Genomic DNA, 21,567 nt, shown 5'->3' on the forward strand with positions numbered 1-21,567 from the left:
TTCTATTCTATTCTATTCTATTCTATTCTATTCTATTCTATTCTATTCTATTCTATTCTATTCTATTCTTTTGTGGCACCTCTGACAAGCAAAGTCAGAAAGGGGAAGCCGGGTTCACGTAAGAACCACATTACTCACTTAACAACGGCAGTGATTCACTTAACAATCATGGCCAGAAAGGTCGTAAAATGAGCAAAACTCACTTAACAAACACATCTTGCTTAGTAACAGAAATGAGCTCAATTCTGGTGATAAGTCGAGGACTACCATATGTTCTACAATTGGTTGGTTTGAGGGCTGCAAATATGTCATTATTAACAGCCTCCAGGTCATTCAAGGTTTGAGTGCATAAGTTGAATTTGTGATTGAACAGGTAGCGGTGGGATCAGGAGGCAGGCGGGCAAACCCAGGAAGAAGATGCTGTGGGAGTGGACAGGTGGCTGATATATATATATATATAGGGCAGCTTACAATGCGTTAAGCAATAGCCTTCATACTTTTGTATATTTTTACAACTTCATCTTATTGCCCCCACAAACTAGGTCCTCAATTTACCTACCTTAGAAAGGATGGAAGGCTGAGTCAACCTTGAGCCTGGCAAGATTCGAACTTACTAATTGCAGACAGCTGGAGTTAAATTACAATGCATTAGTCTGCTGAGCTATCCAGGCTCAGATATTGATCTCATTTTTTCATTTTTCATTTCATTTTATTTGATTTATATACCACCCTACTCCCGAAGGACTCAGGGCGGTGAACAGGCACAAGATAAAACACATAGAATACAAAAATTTAAGAGCAGAAGTAAAATCGAATTAAGTCAATTTAGCCCAAGACAAATTTAAAACCCCAAGTTAAGAACAAATTAAAATTTACATTAAAATTTATTCGCTTAGCATAGGTTAGCATAACATAGGTTAGCATAGGCTGCCACAGAGAAGAGGGGGTCAAGCTATTCTCCAAAGCACCTGAAGGCAGGACAAGAAGCAATGGATGGAAGTGAATCAAGGAGAGAAGCAACCTGGAATTGAGGAGAAACATCTTAACAGTGAGGCCAACTAATCCGTGGAACAGCTTGCCTCCAGAAGTTGTTCCATTATTGGAAGTTTTTAAGAAGAGTGTCCATAGAAATTCCTTGAAGAAGAGATTGGACAGCCATTTGTTCGAGTAGGGCTGTGATGGCGAACCTATGGCACGAGTGCTACAGGTGGCACACAGAGCCATATCTGTGGGCATGCGAGCGTTGCCCTACCTCAGTTCAGCCAGTGGTGGGTTCCTCCAGGTTTGGTCCGGTTCGGCCGAGCCGGTAGCGGTGATGATATGACATCACTGAACCGGTTCTCCCCCCCCCCCGCCCTCCCACCCCCCCACGTTATTCTTACCTTTTATTTGGTCCCACCCCCAATCTATTGCTGCCTCCCAAGTCCCAGCTGATGACTAGAGGGGAAAAAAACTGTTTAAACTCTTGCCGCGGGGCTTCAAAGGGCCGCCCTACAGCTGATCAGTGTTAAAAGCAAACAAATGAGTCGGGTTGTAAGTGCGAGGACTGGTCGTAAGTGCGAGGACCTTCCAGAAATGACTCTGACCAGCTAGCCATGCCCACCTAGTCACATGACCTCCAAGCCACACCCACAAAATAAGCCACGCCCACAGAACCAGTAGTAAAAAAATTTAGAACCCACCCCTGAGTTCAGCATGCATGTGTGCGCTGGCCAGCTGATTTTCGGGCCTTCCGGGCCCACCGGAAGTCAGGAAACGGGCTGTTTCCGGGCCTACGGAGGCCTCAGGGGTGGGGGGGGTGGAGGTGGGGAAGGCTGTTTTCACCCTCCCCAGGCTCCTAAAAGCCTCTGGAGCCTGGAGAGGGCAAAAAATGGGCCTCCTGGGCCCAACATGCCATCGCGTGCCAAAAGGGGGCGGGGGTCATGCGTGCATGCATGGGGTGATGGGGCACATTGAATTATGGGTGGGGGCATGCGCGCGCGCAATCCCCCCCACTCCCCCCGCTTTTGGCACGCGACAGCAAAAAGGTTAGCCATCACTGGAGTAGGGGTTTTGGACTAGAAGATCTCCAAGGTCCCTTCCTGCTTGGTTATTCTACGCTGTATCGTATAAACAATATTGTATGCTTCTTTTTTTCTGGTGTGTGCCTGTTTTCTGGTCCTGCTTCCCTGACTATACTCCTTAATAAATACTCAATTTTTCATTTGGATCTGAGGATTCACACGAGATGCTGAATTTGATCAGTAGAGCAACATTGGTTGATTTCGGGTGGAGCCGAGGGGGGGCGGGAACAACTTTCACTACTTACTACTTCAAAGACTCCCAAATAGTGTGTGAATCCAGAAAATGGATGCATTAAGTAATTACACCAAGAGAGTGTGTGTGTGTGTGTGAATAGGTATAGCAACCTGGTTTCTGACGGCAGGAGAATGTTTTCTGGCACTCCTGTAATTATAATAATCCATTCTTCTATTTCCTTTTCATTCATTGAAATCATTTGGTTCGGTGGCATTGCAACCAGACATATCCGCAGGTGTGGTAAGAAAAAAGTCAAGAATGTGGCTGCACTTTTATGTGGGTCACAACAGAGTTTCAAAGGCCATCATCTTGACATATTTTGACCACAACCTGATCACAAGAGTATAATTTAGCAGTTTAAGGATAGCAAAACTGGTTAAGTCAAAAGAGAGCGAATCAGGGGTGAAATGCTCCCGGTTCGCACCGGATCGACCGGTAGCAATGGAGGCGGGTGGTTCAGAGAACAGGAAGCAGAAATTCCTGCCCTCCCCCATTGCCCAGTTGAGCCCGCGATCATTAGAGGCTTTTTTTTTTTATTTTTAAAAGCATTTTTTCTGCAACCTCTTAACTTTGTAGAAAAAATGCTTTTAAAAGTAAAAAAAAAAGCCTCTGATGATCGCGCAGCTCAGCTGGGATCATCAGACGCTTTTAAAAGCATTTTTTCTACAACCTCGGCCGAAGAGGTTATAGAAAAAATGTTTTTAAAAGGAAAAAAAGCCTCTGCCGATCAGGCAAGTCAGCTGGGATTGTCAGAGGCTTAAAAAAAAAAAAGCCTCTGCCGATCAGGCAAGTCAGCTGGGATCATCAGAGGCTTAAAAAAAAAAAAAAGGTTCTGCCAACCAGACAAGTCAGCTGGGATCGTCAGAGGCTTTAAAAGCATTTCTTTTACAACCTCTTCAGCCAAAGAGGTTGTAGAAAAAATGGTCTTAAAAGTAAAAAAAGAAAAAGTTGGCCATGCCCACTCAGTTAAATTACCCCCACCTACCAAGCCACGCCCACAGAACTGGTAATAACAAATTTTACATTTCACCACTGGAGTGAATGTCTCGTCTAGGTATGTCTAGTTTAGTGATGGGTTTCTCCCAGTTCGGGAGCAAGCGGCGGGAGGCTCCGCCTACCCACCAGGACGTCATTATGGATGCTCTGCGCATACGCAAAAGGTTCTGCGCATGTGGAGATGTGCCACACGCGAGCACAGCGTGCGTGCATGCGTGCGAGCTCACAGTTCCGAACCGGTAGTGAAGGTAAGTAAAACCCACTATTGGACTAGGGGTGACATGATAGCAGTCGCCTAGTATTTGAGGGGCTGCCCCAAAGAGGAGGAGGTATTCTCCAAAGCAGCAGAAGGCCAGACAAGGAATAATGAATGAATAACGAATCAAGGAGAGAAGCAACCTAGAACTAAGGAGAAATTTCATGACGGTGAGAACAATAAACCAGTGGAACAGAAGTTGCCTCCAGAAGTTGTGGGTGCTTCATCACTGGAGATTTTTAAGAAGAGATTGGACAGAGAATTACAAAAAATAAAACCACACACACACACACACACACGTTTTTTCATAGTGCTAGTCCACATTTTTATTTTTATTTTATTTCAAAAGACATTTCAACACCACCTCACTTATTTAAAAACAAAATGAAAATACAGTGTTTCCAAATCTTAATTTAAAAAAAAAAAGAATTGCTCTCCAAGGATACTTAGGGAAAATGAAACGAATACTGTATGAGCTACTGGAAGGAAAGTCGGAATAGCAAAATAATAATCCGGATTCATATTTTGCCTGATATCGCATTTCTTCCTTTTATAAGGTATTTCCAACCTTCCTGATTGTCGTCTTCTGACAGAAACGCCATAAAAATCTTTGCCACTCCATTGAGTATAATCTTTTCCAGAAATCGCTTCCTTGAACAGTTGTATTTTAACTCTGCCACGGTCTCAATTACCTAGATAATAAGGGGGAAAATGGGACCGTGTATTTTGGCAGGGATGAGAAATGGACAGCATTTTTTTTTTCCAGATGTTCTTTGACCAGCAAATGTGGCTCTCTTTAAGTAACAAAAATAAGGAAAAGGTTGGACTGAAGAAAGGAAAGATGAAGGATATGGAGAGATGAAATTTAAATAACAAAAATAAGGAAAACGTTGGACTGAAGAAAGGAAAGGTGAAGAGCCTTGATAGTACAGTGGTTTAGTGCACCCTGTTATTAACACAGCTGCCTGCAATTTCTGCTGGTTCGAATCTCTCCAAGGCTCAAGGTTGACTCAGCCTTCCATCCTTTCTAAGGTAGGTGAAACGAGGACCCAGTTTGTGGGGGCAATAAGCTGACTTTGTATAAAATATACAAAAGAATGAAGGCTATTGCTTAACGCACTGTAAGCCGCCCTGAGTCTCTGGAGAAGGGCGGCATATAAATCAAATTAAATAATAATAATAATAATAATAATAATAATAATAATAATAATAATAATAATAATGAAAATGGAAAGATGAAATTTAAATAACAAAAATAAGGAAAACGTTGGACTGAAGAAAGGAAAGATAAAGGAAATGGAGAGATGAAATTTAATAACAAAAATAAGGGAAATGCTGGACTGAAGAAAGGATAGGTGAAGAAAATGGAGAGATGAAATTTAAATAACAAAAATAAGGAAAACGTTGGACTGAAGATAGGATAGGTGAAGAAAATGGAGAGATGAAATTTAAATAACAAAAATAAGGAAAACGTACTGACAAAAGGAAAGGGAGAGATGAAATTTAAATAAGGAAAAAGAGTGAAGAAACAAAAGATGAAGAAAATGGAGAGATGAAATGGGATAGAGGTTGAAAAATTGTCAGACACACACACTAGAGTGGTGTTTCTTGACTTTGGCAACTTGAAAACGGGTGGACTCCAACTCTCAGAATCCCACATGCTGGCTGGGAAATTCTGGGAGTTGAAGTCCGCCCATCTTCAATTTGCCAAGGTCGAGAAATACTGTCCTAAAAAAGGCCATTAATAACTCTTTTCTTCCAACAACCATCAGTTCAACTAGTTTTTGTGCCATTTTTTTTTTTTTTTTTGGGAGGGAACACCCGAACATTTAGCGTTTGATCCAAGATAGGCGGCAAATAAATTTCATAATAAATAAATAAATAATAAATTAAGAGTTGAGGAGGAAATGGAGAACCAGGGAGATTTAGTGGTATAAATCTCTTCACTGCCAATTTGCCATGCTGTCTCCCGCTTCGGTCGTGCTCTTGTGGGGAATTTAAGGTGCTCCGTGTGCTGCTCGACAAACACCTCGTGAAGAATTCAATATCAATGTTGAAGGATGTTTGTTTATAGCAGTGGTGGGGAACCATTGGCCTTTTTATGACTTGTGGACTTCAACTCCCAGAATTCTTGAGCCAGCAGAGGAATTCTGGGAGTTGAAGTCCACAAGTCATAAAGAGGCCAATGGTTCCTCATCATTGGTTTAAAACTACAGTAAGGGTGATGCCCAAGTGGAAAACTGCAATATAAAACAACAAACAAATCCACAGTGGAGGAACAATGCGCCAGTTCAGAAGTATCTGGAGAGCTAGGATCTCTGGGCTGGCCTAGACCAGGTTTACATAGGCTTGGAACCTGGTTTAGTGCAGACCTACCATGTGATAAAGAGTCCAGCACAAGCCATAACGATGTCTTGCGCAAATAACCCAACAGACGTTTTTGATAAATGATGTCATTATATACACTACAGAATTCACAAATTCACTTACCCTGTTTTGACCACATCATGCAGACACTGATGTTCGTAAGCCGCAGAAACACTGAAAACCAAATTTATGCCCTAATTTTATTGCTCTCGAGCCCTACAGAGTAGAAGAACTCAGCACCAGCGGTGTGCAAAACCCATTTATTCTGACTTCTCTTGACTGTAAAATGTCTCCCTTTGAACACAAAATGGCTGACTCGCCATTTTGACTCATCTTGATCATTTAGGAAATATTTCCAGCTCAAAGCATCTTTGGTTCGCCCCACAGCTTTGAGCCCAAAACACTTCATCAATAATCAAAATGTCTCGTTTTTTTCAACTCAAGATGAAGCCAGGGAGGAAAATTGGAATAGTTGAAATTCAAAATGTTTTGGACAGCCAAAGCTCCAATTGTTGCGTATTCCAACTTTTTGCTGCTTCAACTTTCTGAAATGTTTTACAACCTCCTCTTTCTTTTTCCACCATCATTCCTTCCGTTTTCGTTGGCAAAACCTATCTTTCTGCAGAAATGCCGATCGCTACAAAAATACAAGCACACACACCACACCGAGAGAATATTAGCGCCACGGACCAAAAACCAATTTGAACACCATCACATGTACATAAATTTTCATCGATGTTTAAAGGTGGCCGGAATGAGAAAAGAAAGGAATAGAGATGCAGGCAAAACCAGGAAGAAATTTTGAAGATTTCAACATCAGTTGAAGTTCAGATATGTATTTTTTTAAGAAAAAAACCAAAACAGGAGGGAAACTTGAGCTGGGATGTCATTCAAGTTTGTTTCTACAGAAAAGTTGGTTAAAAGTCACAGATGTTCCTCTAATCCAAGAAGCTTGGAGATCCAACATACATTTTGGAATGATTTCAATTTAAACTAAAACAAGTTTGACTTCCTTCTAAAGGTCTCCATTATGCCTTCCTGCAGCAAAAGCATCACTCCATAATTACATTTTCATCACAGCCTTGAAAGAGACCTGCAGAAACCGAGAGGATGGGAAAGGAAGAGATTAAAAACAAATAACTTGGATAAATCAAAAAGGAAAAATAAAATAGGTTATCGACTTCAGGATGTTGTTTTTACAGAACAGGAATTTGGACACAGAAGCTTGAGAAATGCATCCAAGAAAAATGAGAAACAAAAGTATTTTTAACAGTAGACAGATAATCCTCAATTATAACCACAATTGAGGCCAAACTTTCCACTCCCTAGCAAGGCAGTTGTTATGTGTGTTGTGCCCCATTTTATGACCGTTTTCCCACAGTTGTTAAATTAATCATTGTAGTTGTAAAGCGAATCACCCGAATTTTAATCATATGACTACAGGGATACTGCAAGGTAAGTGTGCTAAATGATCATGAGTCACTTTTTTCAGTCCCGTTGTAATTTCAAACGGTCACTAAACGAATGGTTGCAAGGCAAGGACCACCTGTATTGGATAATTAGAGAAAAGACTCATTGAGCATTTTAGTGATGGATCCAATTGGGATGCAGGAGGATATTCAGATTTTAATCTCTTAATCGAGATCAGCATTTGTCAACCTTGGCAACTTTAACACTTGTGGACTTCAGCTCCCAGAATTCCTCAGCCAGCATGGAAGAGAAACTGGAGCTGGGAGGTCGCTCAATTTACTTCTGTACAAAAATTGGCAGCAAGTCAAAGATGTTCCTCAGGGGTGGGGAATGATGGGCCTTTTATGACTTATGACTTGTGGACTTCAACTCCCAGAATTCCTGAGCCAGCCATGATTTACTTCAATACCCTTGAAGTGATGTCCCAGTGCCTGGAGGCCGTGTGGGCCTGGATGGGGAGAAACAGGCTCCGACTCAACCCCTCCAAGACCGAGTGGCTGTGGCTTCCAGCGTCCCGATATAGCCAGCTGACGCCATCGCTGGCTATTGGGGGCGAATCACTCGCCCCCACGGAGAGGGCTCGTAACTTGGGCGTCCTCCTGGACGCACGGCTGTCTTTAGAAGATCATTTGACGGCCATGGCCAGGGGGGCTTTTTATCAGGTTCGCCTGATATGCCAGTTGCGCCCCTTTCTAGATCGGGACTCTCTACGCACAGTCACTCAGGCACTAGTCACTTCCCACCTGGACTACTGCAACACTCTCTACATGGGGCTCCCCCTGTGGTGCACCCGGAGGCTCCAGCTGGTCCAGAACGCGGCCGCGCGGGGGATTATGGGGGCGACGAAGCGCTCCCATGTGACACCTCTCCTGCGCGAGCTGCACTGGCTCCCGGTGGTCTTCCGGGTGCGCTTCAAGGTGTTGGTGATCACCTTTAAAGCGCTCCATGGCTTAGGGCCGGGGTACTTACGAGACCGCCTTCTGCCACCAATAGCCTCCCACCGGCCAGTACGCTCGCACAGAGTGAGCCTCCTCAGGGTGCCGTCCGCCAGACAATGTCAGCTGGCGACCCCCAGGGGGAGAGCCTTCTCTGTGACGGCGCCCACCCTCTGGAACAACCTTCCCCCAGAGTTACGTACAATAACAGACCTCCGGATTTTTCGTCGGGTCCTGAAAACCTATTTATTTCAACTAGCTGGGCTGGCTTGAGTTAAATTTTAAATTGATTTTAAATTGGGTTGTTTTAATTTATGGCCAAAATATTTAATTATTTTAATACTGTTTTTAAATTTTGTATGCTCTGTTTTTTACTTTGGCTGTGCACCGCCCTGAGTCCTATTTGGAGAAGGGCGGTATAGAAATTTAATTAATAAATAATAATAAATAATAAATAAATAAACTTCCAGAATTCTTAAAACAGCCATGCTGGCTCAGGAATTCTGGGAGTTGAAGTCCACAGATCATAAAGGGACCATAGTTGCCCATTCCTTTTACAACCTGTGGACTTCAACTCCCAGAATTCCTGAGCCAGCCATGATAGACCAACTTCCAGAATTCCTAAGGCAGCCATGATGGATTTCAACTCCCAGAATTCCTGAGCCAGCCATGATGGACCAACTTCCAGAATTCCTAAGGCAGCCATGCTGGCTCAGGAATTCTGGGAGTTGAGGTCCACCAGATTTAAAATTGCCAAGGTTGGAGACCCCTGGACTAAAGGATCTCAAGGTCCTTTTAATCTTTACCGTCTACAATTCTAAAAAATAATTCAAAATGACCGGGAATACTTTCTGCCTCCCTTCTCCCCCCCCTTCCCCTCCCTCCCCCCCCCCCCCACATTTCTTTGGAAATTTTAGCAGGCCAAATAAAACAAAGCTTCTGATCTTGCTCATAAACGCATAAGCTCGTAAATTAAAAAGCCTATTTTATGGCTTTTTAAATTAAAAAAGAGACGGGAAGAGCGAAAGAGAAGCCAGAGGAATGTTCAGAAAGAAGGAGCAGAAAGGGGAACTTTTAAAAAATTGGCTTACTGTAGCCTTGGGGGGGAAATTAGTGGATTCCTATACCATGAGGCACTGAAGAGGCAGAATTGTTTAGAAAATATACATCGGGATTGTGGCCCGCTTAGAAGTTACCATACATCACAATTAGCTTGTTCTATAGTTGGGGTATGGTGGAAATCCAGCGCATTAATGGATAGATCAAATGTATAGCCTGTATCACTACATAAGTGACTCTGAGTGGTTTACAACAGAGATGAGATTCAAAAATTTTAGCAACCGGTTCTCTGCCTGGCTGCTGGGTGGGCGTGGCAATGATGGGCGTGGCCTACTCGGCCTCCTGCACCATGGCGGGGGGCGGGAGTGTTTTCGCCGTCCCCAAGCTCTGGAGGCCTTTTTCGAGCCTCCGGGAGGGCGAAAATGGCCTCTCTTGGGCTCCGGAGGCCCTCTAGAGGACGGAAACTGGTTCGTTTCCAGACTTCCGGAACTTCTGGGAGGCCCGTTTTTCGCCCCTCCTGAACCTCCATGCGGGCACTGCACTTACCTGGCATCCAAAACAGGCCACGTGGAGACTCCTGGGAGGGGAGGGGCAGAGTGGGCGGGGACAGTCAGTCCTTGCAACTACCGGTTCGGTGAACCAGATGTAAAATTAGCATCCAATTCGCCCGAACCGGGCTGAACCGGCTGAATCCCACTCTTGGTTTACAAGTAAAAAAAAAAAAAGATAGAAAAATATATAAAGGTAAAAAAGATGGAGAGAGCCAGCAAACACCCCCAGGGTTGCATGCCAATCTCAGAACCTCATGCTTAGTTGGCTTAATAAATTGGCTTATGGTTTAGTAGAGTGTGAAAATTAGGCCTATGAGACCTCCAGATGGGATATAGTAGGGCTGGTCTAGAAACCAGGAGACTAGGAGTTCTAGTACCGCTTTAGGCGTGAAAGCCGGCTTGTGATTTTGGGCCAATACCAGGACATGGTGAGTTCTAGTCCCACCTTCAGCATGAAAGCCAGCTGGGTGACTTTGGGCCAAACATCAGGAGACTGGGAGTTCTAGTCCCCAAACGGACAGACTCAAATGTGCCAGAGTTTTAGCCTAGTGGAAATGTCCCTTACTTGGGGCAGCCTTGAAAGAAGCACTAGCTGGAAACATTTACATTATTCTTCTCTTACAGCCCTTTAACACAGTGGCAATAGAGCTGCACCCCCTCTTGACATGCCTGTAGTTTCCTTTTTCCACCCACTAGGATTCTGATCTTTGCTGTTTTTAATTTTTTTTTCTCCTTGGTCCATGACTTTTTGGTTACTTAATGCTGCGTTGTTTTCTTTGGATGGACAAAATGGACCGGGTGCCAAATCCCAAACGAAGGAAGAGCTCACCTCTTGCAGTCTTTGTCCCAAAGTCTCCTTGCTCCAAATGCTCTTCCTGTAGAAAAGCAAACACAACCTCATTAGAAGAGACCAAAGTGCAGAAGGGGGCCTTATCACGGGCTTCCCTGGAGAATTCCTCCAAGTTTCTGGTTTTTGTTCTTTATTACTAGCAGAATCTCGGATCATCACACACAGAGCACGGCATAAAAACTCCCGTGTTCCGAAATCAAATGCAGGAAGTGGCGATGTTTTAGGAGCAGTAAAGATGATCTCTTAGGATGTCATTGCCCATAGTCTGTCTTCCTTCCGTCCCTCTCCTTCCTTCCTTTTCCTTCCTTCCTCCATCCACTTTCGTTCCTTGCTTCCTCCCATGCATCCATCCAACCAACCAACCATCTATCCATCCACTCACTCTCTTTCCTTTCTTCTTTCCTTTCCTCCCTCTCCTTCCTTCCTTCCCTCCCTCCCTTTCATCCGACTCTTCCTTTCCTCCATCTCCTCTTTTCTTTCCTTCCTTCCTCCATCCATCCACTTTCGTTCTTTGCTTCCTCCCAGGCATCCAGGCAACCACTATCCATCCACTCACTCTCTTTCCTACTTTCTTTCCTTTCCTCCCTCTTTCTTCCTTTTCTTCCTTCCCTCCCTCCCTCCCTTCCCTCCGTCTCTTCCTTTCCTTGATCTCCTCCTTTCTTTCCTTCCTTCCTCCATCCACTTTCGTTCTTTGCTTCCTCCCATGCATCCAGGCAACCACTATCCATCCACTCACTCTTTCCTTCCTTCTTTCCTTTCCTCCCTCTCCTTCCTTCCTTTTCTTTCCTTACCTCCCTTCCTTTCCTGTCTCTTCCTTTCCTCCATCTCCTTTCTTTCCTTCCTTCCTCCATCCATCCACTTTCATTCTTTGCTTCCTCCCATGCATCCAGGCAACCACTATCCATCCACTCACTCTCTTTCCTTCTTTCTTTTCTTTCCTCCCTCTTCCTTCCTTTTCTTCCTTCCCTCCCTCCCTCCCTTCCCTCCGTCTCTTCCTTTCCTTGATCTCCTCCTTTCTTTCCTTCCTTCCTCCATCCACTTTCGTTCTTTGCTTCCTCCCATGCATCCATCCATCCATCCATCCACTCACTCTTTCCTTCTTTCTTTCCTTTCCTCCCTCTGTCCTTCCTTCCTTTTCTTTCCTTCCCTCCCTCCCTTTCCTGTCTCTTCCTTTTCCTCCATCTCCTTCCTTTCCTTCCTTCCCTTCCTCCCCTCTGTCTCTTCCTTTCATCCATCTTCTCCTTTCCTTCCTTCCTTCCTTCCTTCCCTCCCTCCCTCCCCTGTCTTTTCCTTTCCTCCATCTCCTCCTTTTCTCCCTCCCTCCCTTCCTCCCTCCTCCCTTCCATCCATCGATCCATCCATCCACTAAATACAATTGGGGGATTATGACAAATACCTCAGCTGAGAGTTGAAAAGGCCCAATGAGGTCACCAAGCCCAATCTCCTGTTCAGGGGTATAATCAAATGGGATCTTATCATGTTGCATGTTGCATGTTGGCTGGGGAATTCTGGGAGTTGAACTCCATGCACATTAAAGATTCCACGGCTGACCAACTCTGATCTCAAACATCTTGGTGTGCTCCAGAAAAATTAGAATTAAAATCCTCCTTAAATTCTCATCCAGACTTGAGTTGCTGTCACATATGATTGAAGCAGGCTGGATGGCTATGAAGTATTTTCTTCTCACCTGTCTATCTTCCTTGCTACAATCACCGTGAAGCTGCCCTCCGTGTCAGGCAAGTACGTTGATGGGACAACGGCGTAATTTCCTGAAGGCAGCCGACATGTCTGACTTATTTCCTGAGAGTAGCAATGAGGCACACAACTAACAACCGGCTCCAATTGCAGGAAAGCTGTGGAAGCCATTTTCACATGATTGTTGTCACTGGGAACCTGAGGACAAATAACAAAGTCTTCCCTATAATTACATTATTTTATGCTTCGGATATCCACAGCTCTTTTAATTAAATAATTATTTCTTCCCCCGAAAAAAACGGGCTGAAAAAAGCCTTGAAAACAGGCCTGAAAAAGCCTCAAAAACGGGCTGAAAAAAAGGCTCTGAAAACGGGCCGAAAAAAGGGAGGCCAAAAACTTTTTTTGTTGTTTTCCTCTTCTAAATTTAGGTGCGTCTTATAGTCTGAAAAATATGGTAACTCAATGATTCCTGTATTAGGAGCGCCAGCAGCCCTGGCAAAAAGTTTCTCTCTCAAGTCTGTCCGGCAGGAGGATGAATAGTTGTCTGCCACATCTATTCATTTATTTTATTTATTTATTTATTTATTTATTGGTTCGATTTATATGCCGCCCTTCTCCGGAGACTCAGGGCGGCTTACAATGCATCATCTCCACCTCCTGCCTTTTATTCCAAGAGCTAGGGTGGGGTTTCGCTAGCAGCGGTGGCTGTTCCGTCCCAAGGACCGGCCCATAGATTTCCACTGCTCTCCTCTCCTCTGCCTTCTGTGCATTCACGCATCAGGCACTGGACCCAGCTGTTCCTCCTCTTCCTCATCAGCCACCTCCAGACCTGGGAGTTGTTGACTCTCCATCTGAGGGCTGACGGACGGCCCAGGCTCCCCCTCTGTCTCTCTCTCTCTGCCAGCTCCATTCCCTCTCCCCCCTCACTGACCCTGACTCCCACGCCTCGTCCTCCTCTAATTCGGCTACTGGAAGGGCCAATGGCCAACAGGCCACAACAGAAACTCAATATTACCTGGAAGATATGAAAGCCAATGGGACGGCACTTGTTATCTGGGCAGTGCTGACGGAGAGACACCTTGACGCTTCTCTGTCCAAACCCGGCGGGAACCGACAAAGGGAAGCAGGGATTGATGTGGAACGAGGGGAAGTTGCGGCTGCCTCCGGCGTTGTGGCCTTTCTTCCACGATCCCTCCAGCTGAGCCGTCTCCCACTCGCCTCCTGGGAACGCTTCGTGGATGGTGTTATCCAGCAAAGGGAGCTTGATCTCACTTGCAAGAGACGGAGGAGATGGGGAGACAGATAGGCAGAGAAGGAACAAAAAAAAAATTATCTACCATGTGGCTTCTCTCTTTTTTTTTTTTTTTAAATTTGATTTATATGCCGCCCTTCTCCGGAGACTCAGGGCGGCTTACAATGCGCTAAGCAATAGCCTTCATCCTTTTGTATATTTATACAAAGTCAGCTTATTGCCCCCACAAACTGGGTCCTCATTTTACCCACCTTAGAAAGGATGGAAGGCTGAGTCAACCTTGAGCCTGGTGAGATTCGAACTTACAGTAATTGCAGACAGCTAGTCTTAATAACAGGGTGCTTTAGACCACTGTACTACCAAGGCTCTCTTGTCTCTCACTCTGTACTACTACAGTGTCTCTAACACTGTACTACCAAGGCTCTCTTGTCCCTAACTCCCCAACCCTGATTTTTTTTAAAACCCTTTTTTTTTTTAATTAAAATTTTAATATAGTCAAGTCCTCGACTTAAAACTTTTTGTTTAGTGGCTGTTTAAAAGTTACAACAACGGCGCTGAAAAATATGACTTTTTCACAGTTTCTGGCTTTTCGAAGTATTTCTAGCTGGACTTTTACCAGATTCTGTAACAGCTTTGTTCCCCAGGCCATCCTTCTGGTAAACTCGCAAGATTCGTTTTTCTCGCCATACATCTGAAGCAGACTGTGTTGTCTCTCTGTGTCATTTTTTTTTTTTTAATTTGATTTATATGCCGCCCTTCTCCGGAGACTCAGGGCGGCTTACAATGCGTTAAGCAATAGCCTTCATACTTTTGCATATTTATACAAAGTCAGCTTATTGCCCCCACAAACTGGGTCCTTATTTAACCTACCTTAGAAAGGATGGAAGGCTGAGTCGACCTTGAGCCTGGTGAGAATTGAACTCGCAGTAATTGCAGACAGCTGGATGTTAAATGCTGCCTTAGTAGGAGGCATTAGCCTCCTACGCCACTCAGGCTCAAATATAAATATAAATTCTAAATATATTTAGAATTTAAATAGAGTTGGAAGGGAACTTGGAGGTCTTCTAGTCCAATCCCCTGCCTAGGCAGGAAACCCTACACCACTTCAGACAAATGGTTATCCAACATCTTCTTAAAAAACTTCCAGTGTTGGAGCATTCACAACTTCTGGAGGCAAGTTGTTCCACTGATTAATTTTTCTCACTGTTAGAAAATTTCTCCTTAGTTCTAAATTGCTTCTCTCCTGGATTAGTTTCCACCCATTGCTTCTTATCCTACCCTCAGGTGCTTTGGAGAATAGCTTCTCCCTCTTATTTGGGGCATCCCCTGAGATCCCCTTTAAAGCGCTCCATGGCTTAGGACCCGGGTACTTGCGGGACCGCCTACTACCACCAATAGCCTCCCACCGGCCGGTACGCTCCCATAGAGAGGGGCTCCTCCGGGTGCCATCAGCCAAACAATGCCGACTGGCGGCCCCCAGGGGGAGAGCCTTCTCTGTGGGGGCACCTACTATCTGGAACGAGCTCCCCCCAGAGATACGGAGGATCCCAGATCTGCGCACCTTCCGCCGCGCCTTAAAGACCTTACTATTTCACCAGGCCGGCCTGGCCTAATTTTCCCCCTCTTTTATAAAAGATTTTTAAAATTTTAAATATCTTTTAGTATTTTATATATTCAATTTTAAATTGGTTTTAAAAGTTTGGGGTTTTAAATTTGTCGGGGCCAAAATTATTTTATTTTATTTTATTTTTTAAATTTTGTATTGTATGTGTTTTTATTGTTTGGCTGTGCACCGCCCTGAGTCCTTCGGGAGTAGGGCGGTATAGAAATCTAATAAAATGAAAATGAAATGAAAATGAGATATCGGAACACTGCTGTCATGTCCAATTCCACCCACCCCACCTGGATGAAGGTACCTGAGAGAAATTCTTCCACTGGAGAAAACCCGGAGCAGGAAATTCCCTTCCGTATTATTCAGGAAAGTGCTGGGAACGACCAGGTAGTACCCAGGAGAAAGCTCACAATGAAGATGGACCTCTCGGTTGAAGGAATGACACGCTGTGCTCGCAACCGGGGGTGCAGAGAGCGTCTTCGGAAGGTTGAACTGTTTCTTCTCAATCTGGAAGACAAGAGAGCAGCACGGGGCTGAATGCAGGACGAAGGTCGCAAAGAGGGATCATTTAACCCCAGGACACTGCAACCGTCATAAATATGAACCCGTTGCCAAACGTCTGAATTTTGTTCCATGGGAATGCTGCAACGGTCGCAAGTGTGAAAAATGGTCGTCAGTCCCTTTTTTCCCAGTGTTGTTTTAACTTCGAAATGGTCACTAAACAAATTGTTGTAAGTCGAGGACCGCCCGTATGTCGGTTTAATTTTTTTTTTTTTATACTGGTTTTAGCGAGAGACACGATCTAACGGCTTGCATTTTGGGATTTTTTTAAAAACTCCCAAAATTAAATATTGTACAAATTGGCTTCATTCTGAGTTTGTGAGGATGGCTAGTCAAACCCACAAGCCAAATTCTGCAATTTTATGAGAAACCCCCCCCCCCAAACAACCTCGCATTCTTTTTGGTGCTGCTTCCCATGACCTTGGGCATTTTATTTTCCCATTAAAAAAATCCATTAAGGGAGAAAAGAGGGACTTGTTGTTCGGCAACATTTCATTCCATGCAAAGAACCGTCTGTTCTGTCCCCGTCCCACATGCGCACCCCCACAGACGGCACGGAGTTAATAAGCCACACGACAAAATCTTTGAAGATACAGCTGGCAGCAACCCAGTGGCTAGCTGCCAATTCAGACTTTACTCACACAAAACAAAGATTAGACTGCAAGCATTCCGATAAAGTAGGCAAAGTTTCAGCAATACAAGGATTAGTCCAAATGCAGTCCGACAAGGCAGGCAGAAGTCCAGTAACGCAGAGATCATGGATTATTTCTAGTTTTTGCTCGTCACAAACTGAACCGGCAACCACATCTACATTTATACCCTGTGGGGTGTGGTCCAGTGACTCAGCTAATCTCTGGCACGCCTTCCCCTCTGCTGCGCACACTTCTCCCTGCGCCGCTGTCAAGAATCCAGCCAGCATTTATCTCCTTTGTCGCTGTCCACCTGTGGCTGCGGGGACGTGCTTGGGTCTGGGCCTATCTCTTGGCCTTCGGTGTCCTCCGGAGGCATTGCCAGAGAGGAGGGTCCTGGAGAGGGAGGCCTTGCCAACTCCTCTCCCTCACTCTCAGAGTCTGCATCTGTCGATAGCCCAGGCTCAGGCAACAGAGCCACAACACCGTCCAACTTCCAGTGCCTTCAATTTTGCAAGGCAAACCACAGGTGGGGGAGAAAAGGCAAAATCTGTGGGTGGAGTAAAGCCGTATTTGCCTAGGTCTCTGGAATTACTCCTAGGATTTGCTCCAGGAAAAAGAATAGACAACCCTCTATTATCCATGGGGGAAGCTAGGAAGCAGATAACAGAATACAGGTAGTCCTCGTGTTGTGACCTATCGGCCCCCGCCTCCCCGCCCCCCCAGCAGCTGAATCAGAGGAGGAGGAGGCGTGGGAGTCAGGGTCAGTGAGGGGGAAGAGGGAATGGAGCTGGCAGAGAAAGAGAGACAAAGGTGGAGCCTGGGCCGTCCATCAGCCCTCAGAGGGAGAGTCAACAGCCACAGGTCTGGAGGTGGCTGATGAGGAAGAAGAGGAACAGCTGGGTCCAGTGCCTGACACACAGATGCGCAGAAGGCAGAGGAGAGGAGAGCAGTGGAAATCTATGGGCCGATCCTTGGGACGGAAGAGTCACCGCTACTAGTGAAGCCCCACCTTAGCACTGGGGATAAAAGGCAGGGGATGGAGATGAATAGATGTCACAGACAACTTAGTTGTTTATGACATTTATGACTTTCTGACAAGCAAAGTCAATGGGGAAGCTGGATTCACGTAACAACTAGGTTGCTGACGTAACAACTGCAGTGATTCACTTAACAACTGTGGGGCAAGAAAGGTCGTAAGATGGGGCAGAACTCACTTGACAAAGGTCTCAAAGGTAGTTCTCGACTTACAACACAATTGAGCCCAGAATTTATGTTGCTAAGTGAGACATTTGTTAAGGGAGTTTTGCCCCATTTTACCACTTTTCTTGCCACTCACTTTTGTTAAGTGAATCACTGGCCGTTATTAAATTAGTAACCCGATTGTTAAGTGAATCGGGCTTCCCCATTGTTACTGTGGCCTATACACGGCCTGTGCAGCTAGTAGCTGATTCAAACAGCGAGGAGGTGCTGCGCCAGCAGCCTCTGCAGTTGGCACTCGAGTCAGACAATGATAAGGCTGGGGATTCAGCCGGGGCCTTCAGAACCTCCAGAAGCTCCTTTAAGTGAAGAGGACGAAGAGGAGGAGACTCTTCTCGATGCATGGGCACGCAGAGCTGCCAAAAGGCAGGAATGGCTCCTCAGGAGGACATCTCCTCGAGAGAAGGCTTGGGGCTAATTGGCCACTCCCTTAGCCTATTTAAGAAGGAACACCAACTGAAGCAATTTGCAGGGAAAAACTTCGTTCACATACCTTCGTGTCTTGTCTTGCTTATCTTATCAGCTTCCTGCAAATTGCTTCTGGGCATTCTGCCAACCACAGTAAGCTTTCAGTTATTATTCTTTGAATTCTTGGCGGCTGTTAATGCAGTTAATTGACAGCTGTTGTTGTAAAAGACTGGTTTATTTATTAAACTAAGGTTTGAACGGACTTTGTGTGTGCTGCGTTCTTTGGGAGCCGTAGCTGGGGCAGAACAATTGTCTTTGCTTGTTAGAACATTGCGATGGATGATCACGTGATCCCGGGATGTTGCGACCATCATAAATATGAACCAGTGGTCAAGAATCTGAATGTAAATCACGTGACCAAGGGGATGCTACAAAGGTCGTAAGTGTGAAAAATAGTCATAAGTCATTTATAAGCTGTTTTAACTTTGGTCACTAAACGAACTGTTCTAAATCAAGGATTATCTGTACTATCAACTTCAGGAACACAGTTATTCAGATGCCAAAGCTCCCAGGACACATCGCAATAATCCTATTCCATTTTCCTCCTCAAACTGCATGAGCTTCGCATCCCAGCATTCACCTGGATTCATTTCTCTCGGCAATCTTGAGGACTAGAATCTTACTTCCAGGAAAACGGAAAGGGCTCCATCTGCCTGCCCGGCCAGCTCATCTTTCCTACCTTCCATATGTGCAAGCCCACGGCATGGTAATTCTTCCCTCGGACGTTATCCACCAAGGAAGGGTCGGCTTCCGGGAGGCGAGGCCAGGCGCGAATCCTGCCAGCCCAATCGGTACTGTGCTTCCGGGGCTTCTGTAGGAGGGCGATGCACAGCTCGCTCTGCTCGCAGACTCTCAGCCAGAATTTGGGGTTCGTGGGGAAGGTGCTGTTGTTACGGCAACCCCCCGCAGACTGCCCTCGCACCCAGGACCCATACAGCTTCTGCGTGTGGCTCAGCACTTTGTCTGAATGAGAGGGGAAAAAAGATACCGTATTTTTCGGAGTATAAGACGCTCTGGACTATAAGACGCACCTACCTTTTTTGAGGAGGAAAACACGAAAAAAAAAATCTGCCTCTGCCTCCCAGCAATTTGCCTCCTTGCAGCAAACAGCAAACAGCCTGTTTCAGTTTCATTTTCATTTTAAGCACAGCCTGATTAGCACAAGAAAAAAAATCTGCCTTCCAGCAATTTGCCTCCTTGCAGCAAACAGCCTGTTTCAGTTTCAGTTTCATTTTAAGCACAGCCTGATTAGCACAAGAAAAAAAAAACTGCCTCCCAGCAATTTGCTTCCTTGCAGCAAACAGCAAACAGCCTGTTTCATTTTCATCACAGCCTGATTAGCACAAGAAAAAAAATCTGCCTTCCAGCAATTTGCCTCCTTGCAGCAAACAGCCTGTTTCATTTTCATTTTCATTTTAAGCACAGCCTGATTAGCACAAGAAAAAAAAATCTGCCTCCCAGCAATTTGCCTCCTTGTAGCAAACAGCAAACAGCCTGTTTCAGTTTCAGTTTCATTTTAAGCACAGCCTGATTAGCACAAGGAAAAAAAATCTGCCTCCCAACAATTTGTCTCCTTGCAGCAAACAGTCCGTTTTAGCTTCAGCTTCAGCACAGCCTGATTAGCACAAGCAGCTGATTGTCGGTTGGATCAGCCTCCGAAAGATCAGCTGTTTCAGGCTGCAGGGATTGCCATAGCCTATTGCCACCTCCGCACACCTCATTTTCCGGGGGACCGGCAGGTGGGCGGGGCAACATTCAGCATATAAGACGCACCCAAATTTTCATCCTCTTTTTTTGGGGGACGGGAGTGTGTTTTATAATCCGAAAAATATGGTACTCATCACAACTCTCCTGCTACTGGAGGGGAATGAAACTTTTAATATTAATATTCCAAGACATTTCAAGTAACAAAACTTTTCGCAAAGGACTTTCTTTGTCGGCAAAGAGAACTCAGGCAAGCGAGACACAGAAAGCATCTAACGAAAAAGTAATACAGGTTAGTCCTCGAACTTACAACGGTTCATTTAGTGACTGTTTAACGTCACTGGATAAAGCGACTTTCGGCCATTTTTCACACTTATGACCGTTGTACCATCCCCCGCGGTTCACATGATCCAAACTCAAAGTCGCTTGGCAACTGGCTCGTATTTATGACAGTTGCCATGTCTCGGGGGGGGGAGGGGTGTCACATGATCCCCTTTTACGACCTTCTGACAAGCAAAGTCAGTGAGGAAGCCAGATGCCCTGTACAAGAGTGTTACTCGTTTAACAACTGCAGTGATTCACTTAACAACTGTGGCAAGAAAGGTCGTACAATGGGGGGGGGAAATTCACGTTACTACTGTCTCATTTAGCAACAGAGAATTTCGGCTTGATTGTGGTCGTAAATCGAGTACTACCTATAGCTGAATAGCCAAGCTACAGATAGGCTTTAAAAATGTCTCTTATTAAAAGGAAATCTCCATCTCTCTTGCCTCAGATCTTTGTTTCTGCACATGTGCAGAGTTTAGTGAAGAGAAGGATGGTTAGAGAATGGTTGTCTCAGCCTCATTTTTGGATGTTGTTAGGCGGGACCCCCTTTGTTCTCTTCTTCTTAAAATAGGACTGCTGACTTACCACCACAATTGAGCCCAAATCTTATGTTGCTAAGTGAGACATTTGTTAAGTGAATGTTGCCCCGTTGATCAATCTAGAGCAACCAGGATGATGAGGGGACTGGAGGCTAAAACATACGATGAACGGTTGCAGGAACTGGGTATGTCTAGTTTAATGAAGAGAAGGACCAGGGGAGACATGATAGCAGCCTTCCAATATTTGAGGGGCTGCCACAGAAAGGAGGGGGGGTCAACCTATTTTCCAAAACACCCGAAAGCTAGAGAAGGAATAATGGATGGGAACTGATCAAGGAGAGATTCAGCCTAGAAATAAGGAGAAATTTTCTGACAGTGAGAACAATCAACCCATGGAACCTTCAGAAGTTGCCTTCAGAAGTTGTGGGAGCTTCATCACTGGAGGCTTTCAAGAACAGACTGGACTGCCATCTGTCAGAAACGGTGTAGGGCCGTGATGGCGAACCTATGGCACGTGTGCCACAGGTGGCAAGCGGAGCCATGTCGCCTGGCACGCCAGCTCAGCTCCGGCCAGCTGATTTTCGGGCCTTCTGGGCCCACCAGAAGTAGGGAAACAGGCTGTTTCCTGTCAGCACTTCAACTTGCATTTACTCTAATGCTGACATAAGAAGGAGAAGAGGAGGCAGCTGGCAAGAGGACGCTTGACATCTCACCTACTTATTTTCCTTGAAGATAATA

The 21,567-nt window shown here is 45.2% G+C and overlaps 1 protein-coding gene across 1 annotated transcript in view; it reads right to left on the reverse strand.

The window, feature by feature from the left end:
- Nucleotides 1-5,774: 5,774 nt before the first annotated feature.
- CAPN10 (calpain 10) overlaps nucleotides 5,775-21,567 on the reverse strand; it is a 30,361-nt gene continuing 14,568 nt past the window's right edge. Inside the window, exons 8-13 of the mRNA XM_070945137.1 lie at nucleotides 18,939-19,222; nucleotides 15,646-15,848; nucleotides 13,493-13,748; nucleotides 12,470-12,675; nucleotides 10,762-10,807; nucleotides 5,775-7,010 (exon numbers count right to left, since the gene is read on the reverse strand). Coding sequence (XP_070801238.1) covers nucleotides 6,981-7,010; nucleotides 10,762-10,807; nucleotides 12,470-12,675; nucleotides 13,493-13,748; nucleotides 15,646-15,848; nucleotides 18,939-19,222 — 1,025 coding nt within the window. The 3' untranslated portion in view covers nucleotides 5,775-6,980. The remainder of the gene's footprint in view (nucleotides 7,011-10,761; nucleotides 10,808-12,469; nucleotides 12,676-13,492; nucleotides 13,749-15,645; nucleotides 15,849-18,938; nucleotides 19,223-21,567) is intronic.

This window comes from Pituophis catenifer, unplaced genomic scaffold, assembly GCF_029215685.1.
Source record: "Pituophis catenifer annectens isolate HBS135680 unplaced genomic scaffold, rPitCat1.0.hap2 SCAF_6, whole genome shotgun sequence".
Lineage (NCBI taxonomy): Eukaryota > Metazoa > Chordata > Lepidosauria > Squamata > Colubridae > Pituophis > Pituophis catenifer.